The sequence below is a fragment of the Eleginops maclovinus genome, chromosome 20 (assembly GCF_036324505.1).
Source record: "Eleginops maclovinus isolate JMC-PN-2008 ecotype Puerto Natales chromosome 20, JC_Emac_rtc_rv5, whole genome shotgun sequence".
Classification (NCBI taxonomy): Eukaryota; Metazoa; Chordata; class Actinopteri; order Perciformes; family Eleginopidae; genus Eleginops; species Eleginops maclovinus.
In genome coordinates this window covers 11,876,921-11,895,984 of record NC_086368.1, presented here as the reverse complement: position 1 = coordinate 11,895,984, position 19,064 = coordinate 11,876,921, and the positions used below count along the sequence as shown (strand labels likewise).

Below are 19,064 nucleotides of genomic sequence, written 5' to 3'. Positions count from 1 at the left end.
TATGATTAAACCATTCCTCCAGGGCCATGTAGCATCAGAAAACTGTGGTCAAATAAATATAGATAAATAGGATATTTATTTTCAGTAATGGTTACAAATGTTTTGGACAATTTTAAAATACTAAAAAGTTATTTGATCCCTCAGAAGAAAGAGGGAACTAAACTAAACCTTTTCAGCTGGATTTTTACCAAAACTGTAACTTTGAGGACACAAGAGCAATCTATTAACTCTCATATGCACACACACACACACACACACACACACACACACACACACACACACACACACACACACACACACACACACACACACACACACACACACACACACACACACACACACACACACTGAAAAACCATACACCGGGGCACATACAATCTTACAATTTAGCTCGGAAAGATGATCGAGCACAGAAGAGATTGAACAAATTTGACTTTTAAAATGTTTTTTAAAGCTTTTTGGAAATTGCAAGACATCCAAAACTGCCATTTGAAAGAGTTCTCTAATATGAAACAGATTACAATCCTATAAGGTAAATGTAATTTTCAAGACATGAAGAAGGGGGCTAAGTGGGGGAACTGAATGATTGTTCAGCGGTTGCCATGTCAGCTCTGATGCATGGAGAAAGGGATTGTGGGTAAATCCATCGGCATCATATCTACCTCGACAGCATGCATCGGTCAATCTGTCAAGCCTTCAAACATGAATACGCTCTGATTGCACCCTCAGCTCCACACAGAACTGCTCCTCCACAAATTAGCATCTCCAAACCGTAATTGCATTCATGAGGACTACAGGAAGTAGAGCAGGTTTTTATCACAACAAATGATATATGTAAAGCTTATGCATGAAGCATTATGTATAGGCTGCAATAATCAAGGCTTTCCATTTAGCCATTTCTCATATAGGATACATATGTCTCCACATGAATTTAGTAAATGAGTGGGGTAATCTTTTTGGGAAATGTACATTTATGGTTCACTGAATAACTTTAATGTTCAGGTTTGGTATGCGATTCAATGATATCCTTCAAAATATGGATATTTGTGAATGCCTTTTTATTCCAGCATTGATAAAATAAACATAAGAAAGAGGACATGGTCAATAATATTTACATATGCAAAGATAATTGTGTTCAGGGTGAGAGTCAAGGTGAGAATATTATCTCTTTATCACTTACATTTTATTTACTTTTCTAGTATCAAACAGACAGAGAGAGCGACACAGAAATAGCTATACCCGACTGCTGTGTCTCTTTGGTAATTGAGTGCATTGTGTGCACGTAGTAATTATTTTTAATATTGCTCTTTTTCTGTCTGAGGCATCTTTATACATTACCATGCAGACACATGCTTTGTGTATGTTAATGAAAATAAAATAAAATCTGTTATATACAGTGAAAAGGAAATACATACAGGTGAATATTATGATCATCATAAACAGAGGGAATAACATTAAACAACAGTCAGCATGAAGTTATAATGCAACTCCATAAATATCTGAAATATAAGCATACTATATATCATATATAATAGTGGAATATTCTCCCAAGGTATTGGATTCATGTGTCATTTATCTTCATATTCATTTCACATTTTGGTCATGACCTTTACTGTGGAGACAGTGGTTGATTGGCCAGTCTTTCGCTCGGCAGTCAGGATATTTTTTACAGCTGCTGGGGCCCCACTCTGTGGTTTTAATAGACGGAGTATATCAGGTTGTGCGGTAAAAATGCGTTTGAAATGTTTGAAATGAAACACGATGAACATTTAATCAAAACAATTTTGACATTCTGATAACCATGCATTTAAAGTGCAATGCTTTGTGTTTGTGGTTGGAGACACACAAATATGGGCAACACATTTTGTGAATGGAAAATGAATTTCACATCAGGGGTAATTTTGAGAAGGAAAGATATCCAGAAAAAGCCGAAGGGAAATTACAGCATTTAACCAGATACAAATGTTATACCCTGCCAAAGCTTTATATTTTTATCTGGCTCTGAGGTGAAGCTCCTCTCCATATAGGAGACCTTTTCAGGGGCTCTGCTTCAACTTCACTGCAAAAGGCAGCATATAAAGTGAATTCAGACATTTCTAAGTCAAATAGGCTGCCTGGCGAAACTACCAAACCGTAGCAGAGGTTCATTTGTGCTGAGAACGGAGTGTCTATTAAAGTGGTGCCTCACCTTGACACAGTCTGTTGAGCAGAGTAATTAAGCAAACTCTGCAGTTCAAACATGAGATTCTATCATAATGAATACCTCACTTGACATGGATTGATAAATAACGAGGGTTAATCCTAATTTTAGTCAGTTATTGGTGCTAAAAAAATTGTACTTTAGTGCTGTATGTAGATAGAAAGGGATTTTGCTGCTGTTGTGTTTGGTGTGCATCCAAGTGTGTGTTTCTGTGTCCTCACTATAAACAATATCTCTGCTGTTGAAATGGATCCACTACATCTGGAGGTCAGGCCTTATATTCAATCTTGAGCGCATTGAAAAAAAAATCCATTAGGGTTCATCTTTCCTGCATCAGCCATTCTATTGTGGTGCTGCAGTGAGATCTGTTTTCATCAGGCAGATTCAATACGTGAGCTGGGCAATGAAAAGAGTGCAATAGAGTTGGTTGAAGAGAGGAGGGGTGAGGATTGAGAGAGAGAGAGAGAGAGAGAGAGAGAGAGAGAGAGAGAGAGAGAGAGAGAGAGAGAGAGAGAGAGAGAGAGAGAGAGAGAGAGATGGGTGGGGGGGTTGTGGGGAGAAAAGCAAGAAGAAATTGCAAAGAGGAAAGAGGTAACTCTTATTTAAAAAGAGCATATACCTCCAGTGTTCTGTACCTCCTGGATTTCATTATTAGATATTTTAGAGATAATTCGGTTGAGTGAAATAAGGTTATTCTATCTCAACAAAAGGCTGAGAGCTTCTGCTTTCGAAATGCATGCCTACGTGATTCAAGTATGAGGACGTTTGAAAAACTCTATTGCAGGTGCAACAATATAAACATAAAATAAATCGGCCAATTATATAACAAAGAGGATTTAGAGTAGAGCAGCATTACGGCAGCAGTTGATCATAGTCAGGGTGCTCCTATAGACAGAATGGAAAGTGTGTTGTGTTGTGGGAATAAATGGTGTTTAGATGAAGATCTTTAGGTGGATACAACAGTGGATTGTTGGTGTGGACGCTCCAGAAGAAGGAAAACTACCATGTTTTTACTCAGAGGCAAAATAAAGACAAACTTAAGATAATAATATCATGGTAATTCTATATTTTTACTTCTTATCCATGGGTCCCATGAAAAGACCAAAACCGTGTCACATGTTCTGACTTCCTTCTTCCATCTGAAGATGCAGATAAAAAGTGATCACAAATATATGTTCTTAAGTATCTCTAAAATGGCTGTTGACTGATTTGAGCAAACAGGAATACATTTTGAATATATTGAGGGCTGTTTTCAGCTGTGGATTACTTCATATTTGCTTAGTGAGTATTTGACAGCATGACGGTAAATGTGGATTTGACACTTACCAGGTTCATGGTAATGAAGATAAATGTATGTGTTTAAATAGTTTGACTAAGATCTGAATCCAAGTCAACTTTAAAAAAAAAAATGTAATTGGATAATCACTTGTAGAAGTAATGTTTTAATGCAAAGTCCCCAAAAGTCACTGGATAGAATATTTTCTTTGAGTTGTTGGTTGTTTTTGAATAAAACATGCTATTTAAATGGCTTTTGGGGGAATTTTAATGATGGTATTTTCAAAATGTTCTGACATTTTCCTACTAGATTTCAAAATACGCAGATGAATCTACTGTATTATAAAGACAAATTTTAGTTGCAGGCCATCAATATATTGTTGGATTTAGGCCATAGGATTTTTTGAAATATTTAACATTGCCAGTCTAATCCTGTAAACGCACAGTAGTGTAAATCATCAACATGCAGGAGCTGATATAAGCTAACTTTCCCAACCAACCTGGTGGTGACTTCTTCAAAACCTGAAAGACATAATTGACTCTACTCCCCTAATTTCAATTCATACGTTTTTTTTTGTGTTGCAGTCCGAAGCCCCTCCTGGCCAAACCTGATATCTTTCAGAGAGCTCTTTTCTCTGATGCTCTGATGCACTTGGCAGGGCCTCCCTCCCTCTCTCACTCTGCCTCTGTCTGTTAATGCCCCCACTGTCGTAGCATCTACAAGTTCCAAAACACATTAGACATTTAATAGCCATGCTCAGGTTTCATTGATCTTATCAATAGAGCCCAGAAAGATACACATCTCTGCTGTTGCTGCTGCTGCTGCTGCTGCTGCTGCTGCTGCTGCTGCTGCTGCTGCTGCTGCTGGTGACTAATTTCTAGACTCAGGAGTGAAGTGGCCTTGTTGTTGTGTCTTTACTTACACCTAAACCTGCCTAAAGCCAAACTACTTTTTTATTAGTTTCACACCTGTGCTGTAACAAATACATATGCAATCTATTTGAACAGAGAGACTACACTTTCAATTATGGTATATTTAAGACGCTCTTGTAATTCATATGACTTGTGCCTGCGACTGGAATAAATTGTCTTTGATTACGTTTTTTTCATGTTCCTCAATGATGCACGCAATATTAGCCATCATCAAACTGGCTCGTGTGCGATGTTTTGAATATGTAACAGATGATGAATGTATAATCAGCCAGAGGATGTTATGTGAAACGGTTACGTGTTAGCAGAAAGAGCTATATGCTGCCTAAGCATCATCAAACTCCCAGGTATTATCTCATTTGTTTTTTTCCAGAATACAAGACGTGAATCCGCCTGAATAAGGTTCAGTTCATTTGTAATGAGGGTGGACTGCCGTCTGTATTCATATTCAAATTCATACTCTTAATTTCTTTTGTAAGCAAGATTTAAATTTAGGAATTTCCTCCCAGGCTCTTTATATTCAGTTGTTCGGGTTAATTATCAAGTGTTAATCCCGCACTGATTGTCATGTTAAGTTGGTGGATGCCTGTGTTTTCTTTCCATTCTTAATTTTTTCCTGCCGAGGCATTAAGTGAACCTGGCAGGTGCTCGCTCTCCATGCCTGCGTGAATGAAATATGAGCTGCAATGTCAACTGAACTTGTCACAGACAAGCCGGGATGAATTAATGATAAGAGAGCAGAGGTGTGTTTTAATGTGTTCTCTCTCTGATGGAGGGTCTCTGCAAATGTATTATCGCATACTGTACACCTGCTGGTTTTTGTATAAACATGGAACAGAGGAAAAAGGTGGATTAGCGATAAGGTGATGCATTTATAGAGAAAATCTTGGTCTGCTAATACTAAGTCTGAAAAAAATGAATAGTCCTGTGCGTCACCTCAACTGTTATCAATGACTTTTCAGAAATAGTGTAATTAAATGTGTTTAGATTTTTCCAATATGGACTTTAATTGTGTCTTACCTTAGCCTTTAAGTACTTTCTGCTCTTTGAGGCTTTGCCTTATTCTATACTTTCATTCAGATGAAGAAAACCTATTTCTCCTTTGAAAGACCTTCATTTTCAGTCATTTTTTAAAGGGATTAGAGCGGCTGCGGAAAATGATGGAATGTCTGTCGCTTTCCACCACAGTTCAACAAGCGCGGTGATAGACTTTTATTAGTTATTCCAATGTTGATTCAGGCATAGATGATGCTGAATGATCAATGCCTCCAGCCGAACAAAACAAATATCACTTGCTTGTTTGATGCCTCTTGAAACCTGCAGGAAAAATGAAGCCGTTCTTTAAACAGCTTTTCCCCTTTTTCTCCACTTTTTTTGTGATTATTTATTTTCAAATTGTCCCTTAGGCTAATGTTCCATTTGGCATTTCACACCTCCCTATCCCATAAATGAACCATCACAGCCATAAATCACTGGACAAACAGAGACTTGTGCAAACCCTGAAAGGTTCAGAGATTTATGTAACACATTCATGTTTTCCACTTCCTCATTTTAGTACTCCACTGGTAAAGCCTAGCTAATAAAAGGTCCTATTAATATTTCCTGTTGCTTAGCAACGGCAGGCAGCAAGTAATAGCATTCTGCGAAAAAATAGATGACCGATAAGGAAAAATTCAATTCTTTTCTCATCTCCTGGGAGAAAGTGCTTTATTTCTCTGGCAATGTGATATGAAACTGTAGTTGTATATTAAGAAATGTCTTAAAAGAAATATAGGTTATTTTCCAATTTCATTATTTTGAGGGGATTTGTATTGCAGCCTGGAACGGCAGCTCATCTATTTTCTCCACCCTGATAAAGTCAATTAACCTATTGGATTAAGCTAATCATAGGATAAGGTGCCGACTTAATTTCATTCTTTTTAATCAGTTATTCTAAAGTGATGGTGTTAAATAACACACACACCAAACTTTAAAAGGATCAGTGCTGTGCGACAAATTGCATTTCATTGATATTCCAGGTTTCATTTGTTTTGTACTAACAGAGGTCAGCCACATTAGGGGTGCTATGTAAAATCCCTTCTAATAACACTGCCTATCAGCATGATCACAGGTAATGGAAGAGGATCTCCACAGTTACAATTTTCAATTTAGATAATTTATCACCCCGTATTTCAAAAACAAGCAAATAAAAGATGTGTTATCGCAACCATGTTGTTGTCACCATCCTCCTCCATAGAGTAGATGTGAACATTCAAGCAGAGAACAGACGCTAAAGAAACAAAGGCAGATTCAGCTGCAGCAGATAGCCAGTGTTATGAAGCAGATACATAGATAAGGGATTTCATATTACACTTAGCCACGGGCCCCTGCTGAGATTTATCATGCCATGAAATCGTGTCCATATTGCACTATGCCCTATCTCAACCATCCATCAGCTCATTCTGCGTTCACCACCAGGAATATTCTGCCCTGGTGGCAGCGGAGAGCCGTCCCATGTCATCTCACTCAGGGACGTCTCTCCTGCTGTTCCACAGTGGACGACAGTGGCTCAAGCCCGGTGATTAAAGTACTTTGTGTATTCATGTTACTGTAATGCAGCATTAAGAGGCAAGAAGCTACAGGCAGAATTTACAGGCGGTACTTAGCCTTGATGCTGTCAAGTAGGAGAAAATGTTTCTAGGAATGATAAGATGATTGTCACACTTATAGAAGGGAAAAGGTGAACCAAAATCATACCAATGACACAAAATAGGAATTAGAAACACTACTAATGAATAAAACATATTGTTGTTAATCAGCTTTTTAAGAGAAAGTTACGAATAAAAAAATATATAGTTTTTTTTAAATTCACTTAGACTTAGTAACGTTTGGTTTTATTTCTATTATTTTACAAAAACATTTGTGATAGTTCAAAGCTGCAGAATAAGGTGAAGATGGCTTCTGTTGGAAATGTGTGACCTTTTCGCTAGAGGATTTGACACACATGAAAATCACATTTCCATGACCTGTACTCACTTGTGTGGCGCACACAGTACTGTATGCACCTACTTTTCATTTGTGTGCTCTTTCTTGTTTTTGTGTTCATTATTTCTGCATCTACATTCTTTCTTTCTGTTGTTCCAGCGCACACACACACACACACACACACACACACACACACACACGCTCACATACACAAAGTGTGTTTGACACGGCAGTCAGGAGTCTCATTAGTGGGAGCAGAAGAGCCCTGCCGTCTGCTGTCAAGAATGTGTGTCCCTACCGCTCCTCACAACCGTCTCCTACATGTCATGTCAGGCAAGGCTCTGATTCTCTGACGCCGTGCTTTGTGAGGTGAGCTCGGAGACACGCCCGGGCTGAGAGCAAGCAACACGGGGGTAGAAAGAGACACTGAGAGAGAACGAGAGAGAGAGAGAGAGAAGAAAAAAGACCGGGAACAAGAGGGAGAACTGGTGGGGTGGGGGGTGGAAATAAAAGCAAAGGAGGTTCTGACATTAGCAGTAATGAGGAACATGGAGGATGGTGCCGAGGGGGACATCATGACATTACTATCTGCAAATCAACCACTGCCTTGTTGCTGCCACAGATTCTCTCTGAGAGGCGTTCAGGGTGGTACAGTACTGTTCAAACCAGCAGTCAATCATAAAGGGACGTCTGCCTCTTTGTGCAAATGCTTCAAGCTATACTCCTGGATTGTATAATAGAAATAATAAAAAATAACAATTAATAATAAAAAATAACATTGTCATTAATTGCTTGACACAGAAATAATATAAAATACCAACACAAAGGGTTGTAAAGTAAAACATCGTAAAAGTTTTACCATTTGCTTTTCTTTACTTTTTTGAATTGAGCATATCTGTGTGGCACAACTTAAAAAACGTCCTAGGTGTTTTATGACAATATCAAACACGTTGGCTAAGGCTCTCTTTGGCAACGTCCATTTCAACAGAGCGGCTACTCAAGAAGTTCTTTGTAAATAGCTTTTTCTCCCTTTTCAAGTACAAATAAGTATTTCCTTATGCTGTTGGTTTGTGAGGTATTGCTGTTTTCCTGCCAGATGAATTAGATGATCACAGTTCAGCACAGGAGTATTTCACATTTTTCCTTTTCACTGACATGTAATTGGAACGATTAAAAGTGACCTTATAGTTCCTTGTTTTTGTAACACTGAGGGACTGCCAAGCATTTAAATAAAATGAGGTTTTAATAGTGTGTTGCTAAATGCAGTTAGCTGGAAGTGCACCTGGATCCTAGCATCATATCACAGCTGAATCAAAGTCTCCTTGTCTTATTGAATGATATTTTATAAGTCATCCTGAGTACTTTTTAAAATACATCAAATTAAGCTTTGGTAAATTCTTGTGTGTCTTCTTCTTAAACATCTGCTGCCCATCACATCTTCTCACTTAGCATCCGTCTGATATCACAAGAAGACAGAAGCTGCGTTTTGCCTTTGCTTTCATACTTAAGTAGCGTATGATTCATAAATCCACTCTCTCATTAATTCTCCTCAGCTTGTGTAAATGACCCTCCTGGGCATATATAAGCTTGATAAACCGAAGACATGGATGAAGGGAGAGAGAAGAAGAAAAAGAAGGAGAGAGTGAGGAAGGGAGGGGAGAGGTGGAGGCTTGAACGCTCTTTGAGGAACAGAGTTGTTAGTGCTTTGCCCTCGGGGTGAATGAGAAGTAGCTTTGAGCGCTGTGAGGCCCAGGGTTGGCTCCCTACCTAAAGGCGTGTTTACCACCGTGTTGCGCGGCGGCTGTGCTTTTGAAGGATCAGTCTTGAACGCGCCTCTAATTAAAGCTGTCATGGCTGGGTGCCTGCAGGGATAATGTTCTATTATTATAGTCATTTGTTTCAATTAAACGCTGGGTGATTTTACAATAGCAGCCGTGAACCTGTGTGAGTGAGCCATCACTCTAAACAAGATGGCTCCAGTCAAGCAGCGAGTGGGGAGAGGAAAGTCTCAGGACTCTTGGAACAGAAGCGCTGATAACTGTGTAATCAAACAGGGCGGGACGGGACAGAGGGGGGGATCTGAAAGTATGTTAGCGCAGATCAAATTAATTCAACAGGTGAGGTTTCTTTAAAAATGTAAATACATTTGTAATACATTGGAAGAAAGTCTTATCATTGGCAAACACATTCCACCTTCAATTTACATTTTAAAGTACTCAAAGTGAAGTTACTCTGCACCTAATTAAAAACTGACACACTGAATATTTATTAATTTCTTTTTAGATGATGATAAAAGTTAAAGCACAGCATTTATTGATTCTTAAGCACCAAGAGACTGGTTTAATAGGATGCCAGGGCAATAAAACCTTGCATAGCAATCAACCTGCTTATTTAAACGATGAAACAGATGCCACTCTGGTATAATCATCATAAGGACGGAGCAAGGTTAGTTGCTTTACTCTCCTCCAGTGTGGATCTCTCCTCCTTGTAGCTGCATAGGGTTCTCTTCTCCCCTTTTTCTCATCTCTGTGCTGGTGGTCAAATCCCCTTAGCTAAATCAAATGGTGCAGGCAATTGGAGCGGCTGTGAAACCATTTCAAAGGTAAGGTCAGCAGGAGCAGGGGAACAATGGCTTTGTGATATTCCATCTCACACACAATGTGCTACACATAATTGGAAAGCCTTTGTTATTTGACTCCCATTTGACTATGATGTACAAGATGTGAATACAAACACGACAGGCGCAACGATGGCAGAGGAACGCGTTCACACCAAGTTTCCTGGCTTTACATCACAGTTTAGGTCTGCCTGGCTGCTCATCACCAAAAAGCAATATCTAACTGTCCCCTTGCTAACTTTGGAGATGGATTTTAGTACTGAGGTCGTGTGGTTTTTTGTGTCTCTTTTTATGCTGTTTCCATACTCTCTCTCTCTTAAGTCTTGTTGCCTCTCTGTTCCAGTGTCCTCTTTCCTTTCCTTTGCCTCTTCCTCTTCTACATTTATGAGAGATCTCCTGGGGCTTTACAACAAACAACTACATTGCTTGGGGTTAAGCACAGCTCGACAATACCCAAGAGAACTCAGAATCCAACTTTATAAATAATCTAAATATGGAAAAAAATATAAATTTAGGGCACTGCATTGCTGAAGTTTGCAGTTATTGGTTTAGTTGTACCACAAAATACAGCAGAACAAACAGAAGATCTATGAGTTGACTGCTTAGACATGTAATAAGATAACTAGCTTTCTCAACCCATAACCATCACATTTATGCCGCTCAAAGAAATACGATTATTTCCGTGCTGCGTCCCAGAGCATGTATCCAGAAATAAAATCTGTATTTTAGTCTGTCCATATCAAAAGTCCGCACAAAGTCAGTATGTGTTAAATACTAAAGACAGAGAGCAGTGACCAAAGTCCTGCTACTCACTGTGCACCCCCCCCCCCCCCCCCCCCACCTTTGGATGATACCATTAGGAATTAGCATACAGTACCTATGGCAACCGGCAACCTTTGTCAGATTCTTTCATAATATTTGTACAGCCGTCTGCCGCTCGCCTTATTTAGCTCAGGCTTGATGGCGCTATGTGATAACTTCTAGCTTTCTCTGCCTCGCACAGGTGAAAGCACCAGCTAAAAGCACCCGGAGACATATTAAATAATGACATAAGAGCTATTAGGAGTAGATTATCTCAGTAGGATTGTTGTGATTATGTCTAATGAGCACACATCTTGTAGGTGTTATACTGTATGCTTTGATTTCAGTAACAGTAATAAGGTAATGCACACTTTAAAACATAGGCATCAGTATTGTTGTGATTGCATCGCTTTGCTTTTTTAGCAGCAATGTTCAAAACAAATATTTCATTTGTTTTCTGATGACTTGCTGCTTCGTTAACTCAGCTCTGATGAAAATTGACTCAACGCTATGAAATATGAGAGCGAAGATAAAGAATGTCAAATTAAATGTGTGTTTGATTTAAAATAAAATCAAGAAAAACATTGAGTTATTATGATTATTTATTTAAATGAATGCAATTAGACCCATTACAATCTCCATTGAGTCGCATATCACATGTTTTCAAAATTTAAAAAACAATGTGTCTTGAATTGAAACCTATATATTTAACTTTGAAAATAAATGTATGCAAGTCTGTAAGAGCTTATAAGTGACCATTTTCTGTTTCTGATTTTACCACACTCAGTACCCATAATGCCACGGTGCCTTCCCCCTGTGAACTCCTCTGCTCGGCATGTCTGCTTCTTGTTTATATTAAACATGGTGTGGCTCAGATTAAAGGGTGACAATTTTGCCTGGAGGCTGTTGCTATGGAAATGCATCTGCTATAGCTATGATAGGCCATTCATGTTTGATTAATTGGTTTTTCAATGCTTCTTGGTTTGTGAGGACCCTTAAAGAGCAAGTCCATAGCAAATGGAAAATTAATGGATTTCTATTTCCTTCTCTTTTCCCTTTCTTCCTATTTTTTCCCCTGCTTTCTTATTACTTATTTTGCTGAAGCTATTTTCTCATGTTTTAAGAGGTGATGGTGTTTTGAATTATTATTGGAAGTTGTCGATTGCCGTGGATGGGGGGAGGTTAGAGCTTGGTTATTTGAAATGCAAAAGGAATGTCTTTGTTCATGGCTGCCTTTTGTCTGCAGCTGCTGAGGCAAACACAGAATCTAATGTCGTGTGAATATTATGAGTTTTCAAAGAAGGCCAGAGCCTCGTACTACATTACTTTGTTGTGCATTTTTATTCCAGCAATCTACTGGGACCAATTATGATTAGAGAGCCGAGCCTTCATCTTTGAACCTCTACTCGTGTTTATCAAGACCTCATGTGCTCAGGCCTTTTCAATTTGATCTTTTTAGCACTTCACTAATGTGTAATGTATTATTTAACTCATAAATGTTTTAAAGAGCTAACAAATGCTGGTTCATCACTTTCTGATCTTTAAATTGCCAAACATTCCCATGTATGCCTACATTAAAAGCATCCTTTGGTCTGTGTTCATGTTCTGTCCGGATGAATCTTGAAGAAAAGCTTTCATGTAGTTATTATTGAATATATTTTAAGATGGCTAAGAGCAGAACTTTGTGAGAATCTGATTCTGAAATCACCCTGAAGGGTGTTCTCCATGCGGGGGGCTTTCTCCAGCTGCGAGCACCACTTTTGTTGCTATTTGTGTGTAGAAGTGTAGAAAAAGGTGGTGTTTAACTTTGCACTAAGTGATATTTTTCTCTTTCACAGTGCGCAGTGAGCATAATATATCTACAGGGGGTTGATAGGGTTGTTGATCAATTGCATAGATGAATGCTTTGCAAGATCTTTTTTACTACTCTAAACTTTCCAGACGCACTAACTTAAGTCTTCCGCAAACACAACCAGGTCACCATCTCTCAAGGACCCTGGAGGGCCTGCACTTATTGCACTTCTTGGTGATTACTTATATATGTAAATAGAAGTCAAAGCAAATCATGGATTTTTACCTTTAACTGCAATAAAAAGCTACTCTGACAAATGATTTCATTCCGAGTTAAGTGATGAGGTGCCATAGCTGATTTTCGTGAAGCTCTTCAACGTTTGGCTAGAAATTTGGAGAATTGCTGAAGCTTTCACTTAAATGAGGGAAAAACATTTATTTTTTAAATTCCAAAATAATTCCAATCTAATTTTAGCTCGGTTTCTGGTCTTCATTAAGTCCTGAGAAAACTAACTGGCTCTTAAGCTGCTCTACTACATTCAAAAGATAGTCGCTTCCTGTCTGCCATTTGGTGCGGAGATTGTATTGTAGTGAGAGAATAACTTCTGTGGGCTCTGAGGCAGCCATGGATTGCTCCTTGTAAACCAGCCAATCAGAGCAGAGCTCATCATAATTATTTAAATGAGCCCCAAATAAGGCAATTCAGCTTGTTTCATTCTAGGACCAAATCATAGGGTTGTAAATGGACCTGTAAAACTGCATCTGGACATTTTTTGGGATCAACCAAAGTTATATACCTTCTTTGTAGAGATCAGAGAACAATTTAAAATACCAGATAGATACATTATATGGCCATTTAAAAAAATAATACGTACAGGGGTTTTGGGGTTCTCATTTGTTTGATTGAGAGCTGTCTGAGCCTATCACAACTTGGCGGGTTGACTTCTGCTCTCATCTGTTTCCATCCACCTGCAACTCATTGGCATCTAGATGTTCTGGCTCTGCTAACTGACAATATGGCAGCAGGCCATACACACAAAGGCTTTCAGGCTTCAAAATTAACCTTCAGAAAACTATGGGGAATGTCAAAGATGCTAAATTCATGATTTTCTTGTCTGGTTAGTTAAAATTGAATGGTATTAGCCTTTAGGGAGCAAAGTAGATTTATTTTAATGTCTGAGTGAGTTGTTTTGGTTGGTGGGGGTTGAGAGATAACATATGTTGTTTGGGAGATATAAAGATGAATCACCTTGATCCCAGTATTCAAAATGTGCTAAAGCCAGGTACAAAAGACATAAAAGAAATAAGCTGGGCCAAAAACTTTCAAGTTTGAAAAAAGTGCCTGCTACTGTCATGGCAAAAGACAAATACAAACCAAAAAGAGAAGCTTTAGTTTAACAATGAGAAGCTGTATGGGGGTTTATGTGTGTGTGTCTAGTTTTATCCAACAGACACATTTCCCTCATTCCTAATTTTTAGATATTTTTCCAAGACACATGCATATTTAAAAAATAATAAATCCAAGTCTTTGCATAATCGGCTAATTGGCATACTTTCATAACATTGAGTAGAGGAGCAAATAGTAAAGCTGGTGTTCTTCTCTCACCCCAGATGCAGGAGATGGCTTTGCACCACCACCACCACCACCACCACCAACAGCAACACCATCACCAGCACCCAGACGGCGCTCATTATGACCGCGCCCGTCACCACCCCCTGATAAACCGCTCACCTCCGATACTGCCCAACCCCATGAGTGCACTGACCCAGCTAAACCCTCATGTGAGCAGGAGTGCAATGCCTCATGGTTCCCCCTCTCCTCCCGGGAGTAAATCGGCCACACCCTCCCCCTCAAGCTCCAATCAGGAAGAGGAGACTGATCCTCATTCGAAGGTACTGATGAAGCAACGCATGTCCAGCTTATAGCAGTGGAGTAGGAGGCAAGGGCTTGGCAGTCAGAGATGGTTTGCATGTTTACTGTAGTTGTGGACTCTGAAGTAGCCATGCTTGTGCTTGTTATTGGGTTGGCTGGTACACGCATCTGGTTGCATACGTTTGCTGTTGAAGGGAACTGAAGCCATGATTTTATTTTTATTATTATGTGTATGTAATTTAGTGTAGGATGGTGGTGTCACATTTATAAAAAAAAAAGTATAATCAAATATTTTCTTCATAATTGATTGAGGTGTAGACACTGACTTGCCTTCTTCTAATTCATCAGACACAAGAAGTTAGAAAGTTATTTAGGAATATTCTGCATTTTCTTTCTAAAGAGAAGAGACCACTTTTATTTATAGATGTGATGAATACCGTAATTGGTTGATCATCAATTACAGATACAAAGTATTGGCAGCCTTATTTTGTCATTAAAGTTATATACAATCTGGTTTGAGAGCTACACTTCATTTTAATCACTAATTTATTTAAATGAGAAGAGAAGGACACTTGTTTACAGTCTTTTGGTTTGTATAAATCTGTAAAACTGCTTTCATAAATTGCCCACAAACCAATGTCTCTGTGGATTTGCTTAGTTTCTATCAGGGGAATGTGAATGAGTGTATAATTGAATCTGCCACACCCGCAGTGTTTCAGATTCATCTGTATATTTAAATGTTCCACTAGCATGCAGTGATACAGTATAAAAAGAAGTGATCCGTTAGTTAAAGAAAATATATTTCCCTGCATATACATCTCTGCTGTGCTTCTCACTGCGTGTGTGAATAAAAATGATTACCATCTCTCCTATCAGTAAGTAATTCCATTTGCTCTCTCCAATTCACTCTGAGACCACATCAAAGCCAGAGCAGATACAGCAGGCGATTTAAAATTCCTTTCACCCCTAGCACGAAAGTCAGGATTTATGACTTGCTGAACAACTGAAGAATAAAGATTTGAAAGGTTTGATAAATGCAACTAGCAGATGTTATTTTTGACAAAGTAAGGCGGAAAATAAATGCTGTCAACCAGTGGCAGGTGTCAAAGTGTTACTTTCAGTGAAATATCGCTGGAATACAAGGACTAACCACTGAATTAGAAGCCGTTATATTTGCAGTGTCAATAAGTCGTTTTGTTTTTTGTGTTTTTTGATGGTCTTCCAGATCACGGGAGAGAAGCGGCCGTCTTCAGAGATGATGAAGCCGAAGCCCAAACCCCAGAAAAAGAAGAAGAAGAAGGATCCCAATGAGCCTACCAAGCCTGTGTCAGCTTATGCCTTGTTCTTCAGAGACACCCAGGCAGCCATTAAAGGACAGAATCCCAACGCCACCTTTGGAGACGTATCCAAGATAGTGGCCTCCATGTGGGACGGACTGGGAGAGGAGCAGAAACAGGTAGACGTATATTTCGTACTTGTACATTAATTGATCTTTAAACATAAAACAGGACACATTCTTCCATTTACAAATGAAAAGTTGGATTCGTAAGCCAATGTTATACTTTTTGAATCTGGAAGCAATATTTGTAGTGACAGTGTGTACAGTCTGCACGAGTGATATCGTTGCAAATATCTACTGCAAATGAGTGGAACAGGTCCTCCAAGCACACAGTATGGACAGAACTCTTTCGTATACGTGTAGTTTACATCTTTCTTTGTGCTAGCCTGTAGAGGTACAGCAAACAGTTAACTAATCACACATCTGGCAGATGAGGAGCAACATGTCAATTCATTGCAGACATGTTTCTGGCCACCTGTGTCCCTTACTTACTTTTAACTCTGTTTTTGGTCTCCACCCACTTTGGACTCCACCCACTCCTGGGATAAATATCTTGAACTTGAGTTGGTAAATTCTCCATAAACCAGTTTTTTTCTAACTTTATTTGTCTTATGCTGGGAAAGTGCTTTTATATCTTTTTGTTTTGAACATATGACTGTGAGATTGATTCAAATTAGATGAAACCTCATTTTACACTATATTGGACATGTATCGATAGAAAAAGTGAGTAGTGTGTTACCATCAGCAGTGTTGATGGATATATGTCCCTGAATATTTTCACAAGTCAATTACATTTTATTACAGCCTGACTTGAGCGTAGGGAACTGCATCAAGAAGCGCCGCAGTAAAGTGCATTTCAAAGCAGCACATTTTCTGTTTCATTTCAGCTTTTCAGACCAAAGTCAAAGGAGTTTCTATGTGTTTGTGGTAACAAATGATGGTGTGAAATGAATAGAAAACGAGACAGTCTGATGATCATGCGCAGACTCATATTTTTAGAATATCCAGTCAGGGCACAGCCTATTGGTTGTCAAATAAAAGCACCTGTCTCCATGACAAAGTGCAGCCCATTCTCCTCAGCCCCAGCCACCGTCGAATAGACCCTATCTAGCATGTGTGTGTTTTTCTCCCACCAAACCTACTTTATACGCTGGACTTTGGAGGCCGTCTGTCCCTTTTATTTGCAGTTAATTTTTGCCGCCTTCACCGGGGCTCTTCACCATGAATCTTCATTTTGCCGCTGACACCCTTGAATGTGAATTCCTCATTTCCTGTCCTTTTATTTATATCTGTTGCCTGGTGATTTGATCATGCTGGGAATACAAGATTAGCAATTGCCTTGTCCTTGGTTTTGCCTCAAGGACATCTGCTCCTGAACTGTTATTGTTTGTGCTTCTTAACCCTTTGTGTCCCGTCTTCTTTTACGACTTAGATTTTGCACTGTAGATGTAATACCTCTCTCTCTCTCTCTCTCTCTCTCTCTCTCTCTCTCTCTCTTCTTCTCTCTCTTTCTACCTCTTTCTGTCCCGCTCTTCTACTAAATGCATTTGTCCTTCACAGTATTACCCGTGAAAGGAGACAAAACTAACAAAAGGGCAATTCCGTCAATAAAAATCTACCAATTCATTGTGCCATTCCACAGCTAATTTTTTTATTTGTTTGTGCATTTATGTGTTTAATCAAACGTGTCACCTCGCAAGACACATAATTAACTTGAGGTAATGATGTCATTATGGAATGAGATGTAGGACCCTGTCTGGGCAATAACACTGTGATTGCTCTAATTATTCTCTGTGACTAGCGCTGTCACTTATTCCTGCATAGCAAATGGATAAACTTGATAACCATGTATTTACAGAGTGTAACCAAATCATGTACTGCCTGCTAATACTCATTTAGGTCAAAAGATATTAAAATGTACGTCTTTGGTGTTACATACTAAAGCGAACTGACCAGTCCTTTTGGATGAAATGCATTTAATGTGAAAACTTCTCAATCCATGGACTCATACCTTAAACATAAAAGCTTCAATCCCATCTCTTCTGCTCTTAGACTGTGTATGTTTATGCTGTTATGTTTTTTTCTTTCCTTTCTTTCTTCCAACATGGGCTGTCATGTAATCTCTATAGGACCGATGAGGTGTGTTCTATAATGTCACAGTCAGACCCTCTGGAGCCATGAAGGCTCACCAGAATGTAAACACAGCCCTTTCCCTACACACAGCTTTGTTTTAACTAGAACGTGGCCCCTGTTTCCAATTAGCTATAGTACTTCTCAAACACACCATGCAGCAGAATTCACATAAAGGCAGCTTGTTTTATTGCTGTACTTTATTGCAGAAATGATCAGAAGTGTCATTGTTGTGATTTGTGTTCTTTCTGTGATTCATTTAATCTTCAATGTGCATTTTCCCCACTTTGCACACATTGTTGTGTATTCTCCAGTGTTGCCCTTGAGTTATGTAGAACAAAGTCTTTTTTTTAAACTCATGTTTATGTTCATATTTTCCTTTTTATCACGCTGTATAGCGTTTTTAAATTCCCGAAGGCCCTTGTTTTATAGTGCAAGATCAATGCGTTATTTGGGCTGCGTTATTCCTCAAGGTGACGACATGTTGAAGCTGCCCCAGAAACACAAAGAACATTTTTTCTTGTTTTTGTTATTTAAGATTAAGATCAATTCTACGTTTTTTTTTTTTTAGGAGCAGTGGAGAGGAACAGTGATAATGGAGTTTGGTAGGAGAGAGGAGAGACCTTAGCTTTATTTAATTGAGTCTGCTGTGTTGGAGTTGTGTATCAGTAAAAGGTCAGAGATAGAAGGAAGAAAACACTGTCACTCAGTTTAGACTGCATGTTTAGATGTTATACTCCACATATAGATTACATTTTAGCATCTATCTAAAGATTTGTATATGTATTTGCTCTTTGTTTAACTTCCACATCCACTGTTTTTTTATTTCTTTATTTTATTTTTATACTTACCTCTGTTTTCCTACCTTGATTTACCCCTCTAATCTCTCCACCTTCTCTACCTCCCATTTCTATCCTCCTCCTCCTCCTCCTCCTTCATCGGTCGCTCGGCTTTTCGGTCGTCGGGGTAATCACTCCCTTCAGTGTCAGCAGGGTGCGGAGTTATTGTCTCCTGTAATTAACTGGTTATCAAACAAGAACATTTCATTAAGGTACAATTAGGGGCTAATTCAGGCGGGACACCTCTGTGTCAGGATTACGATGGAGGCATATGCTCTCCCCTTGCAGCTTTGTTATTTTTAATT

The 19,064-nt window shown here is 38.9% G+C and overlaps 1 protein-coding gene across 5 annotated transcripts in view; it reads left to right on the top strand.

Annotated features, from left to right (window-relative positions):
* tox2 (TOX high mobility group box family member 2) overlaps positions 1-19,064 on the top strand; it is an 87,488-nt gene that overhangs the window by 60,963 nt on the left and 7,461 nt on the right. For 3 of the 5 annotated variants that reach the window (XM_063911677.1, XM_063911674.1, XM_063911676.1), the window contains 2 exons: positions 14,190-14,471; positions 15,665-15,907. In XM_063911677.1, the coding sequence (XP_063767747.1) occupies positions 14,190-14,471; positions 15,665-15,907 (525 nt within the window). The remainder of the gene's footprint in view (positions 1-14,189; positions 14,472-15,664; positions 15,908-19,064) is intronic. The other 2 variants (XM_063911675.1, XM_063911678.1) reach the window with 2 other exon arrangements.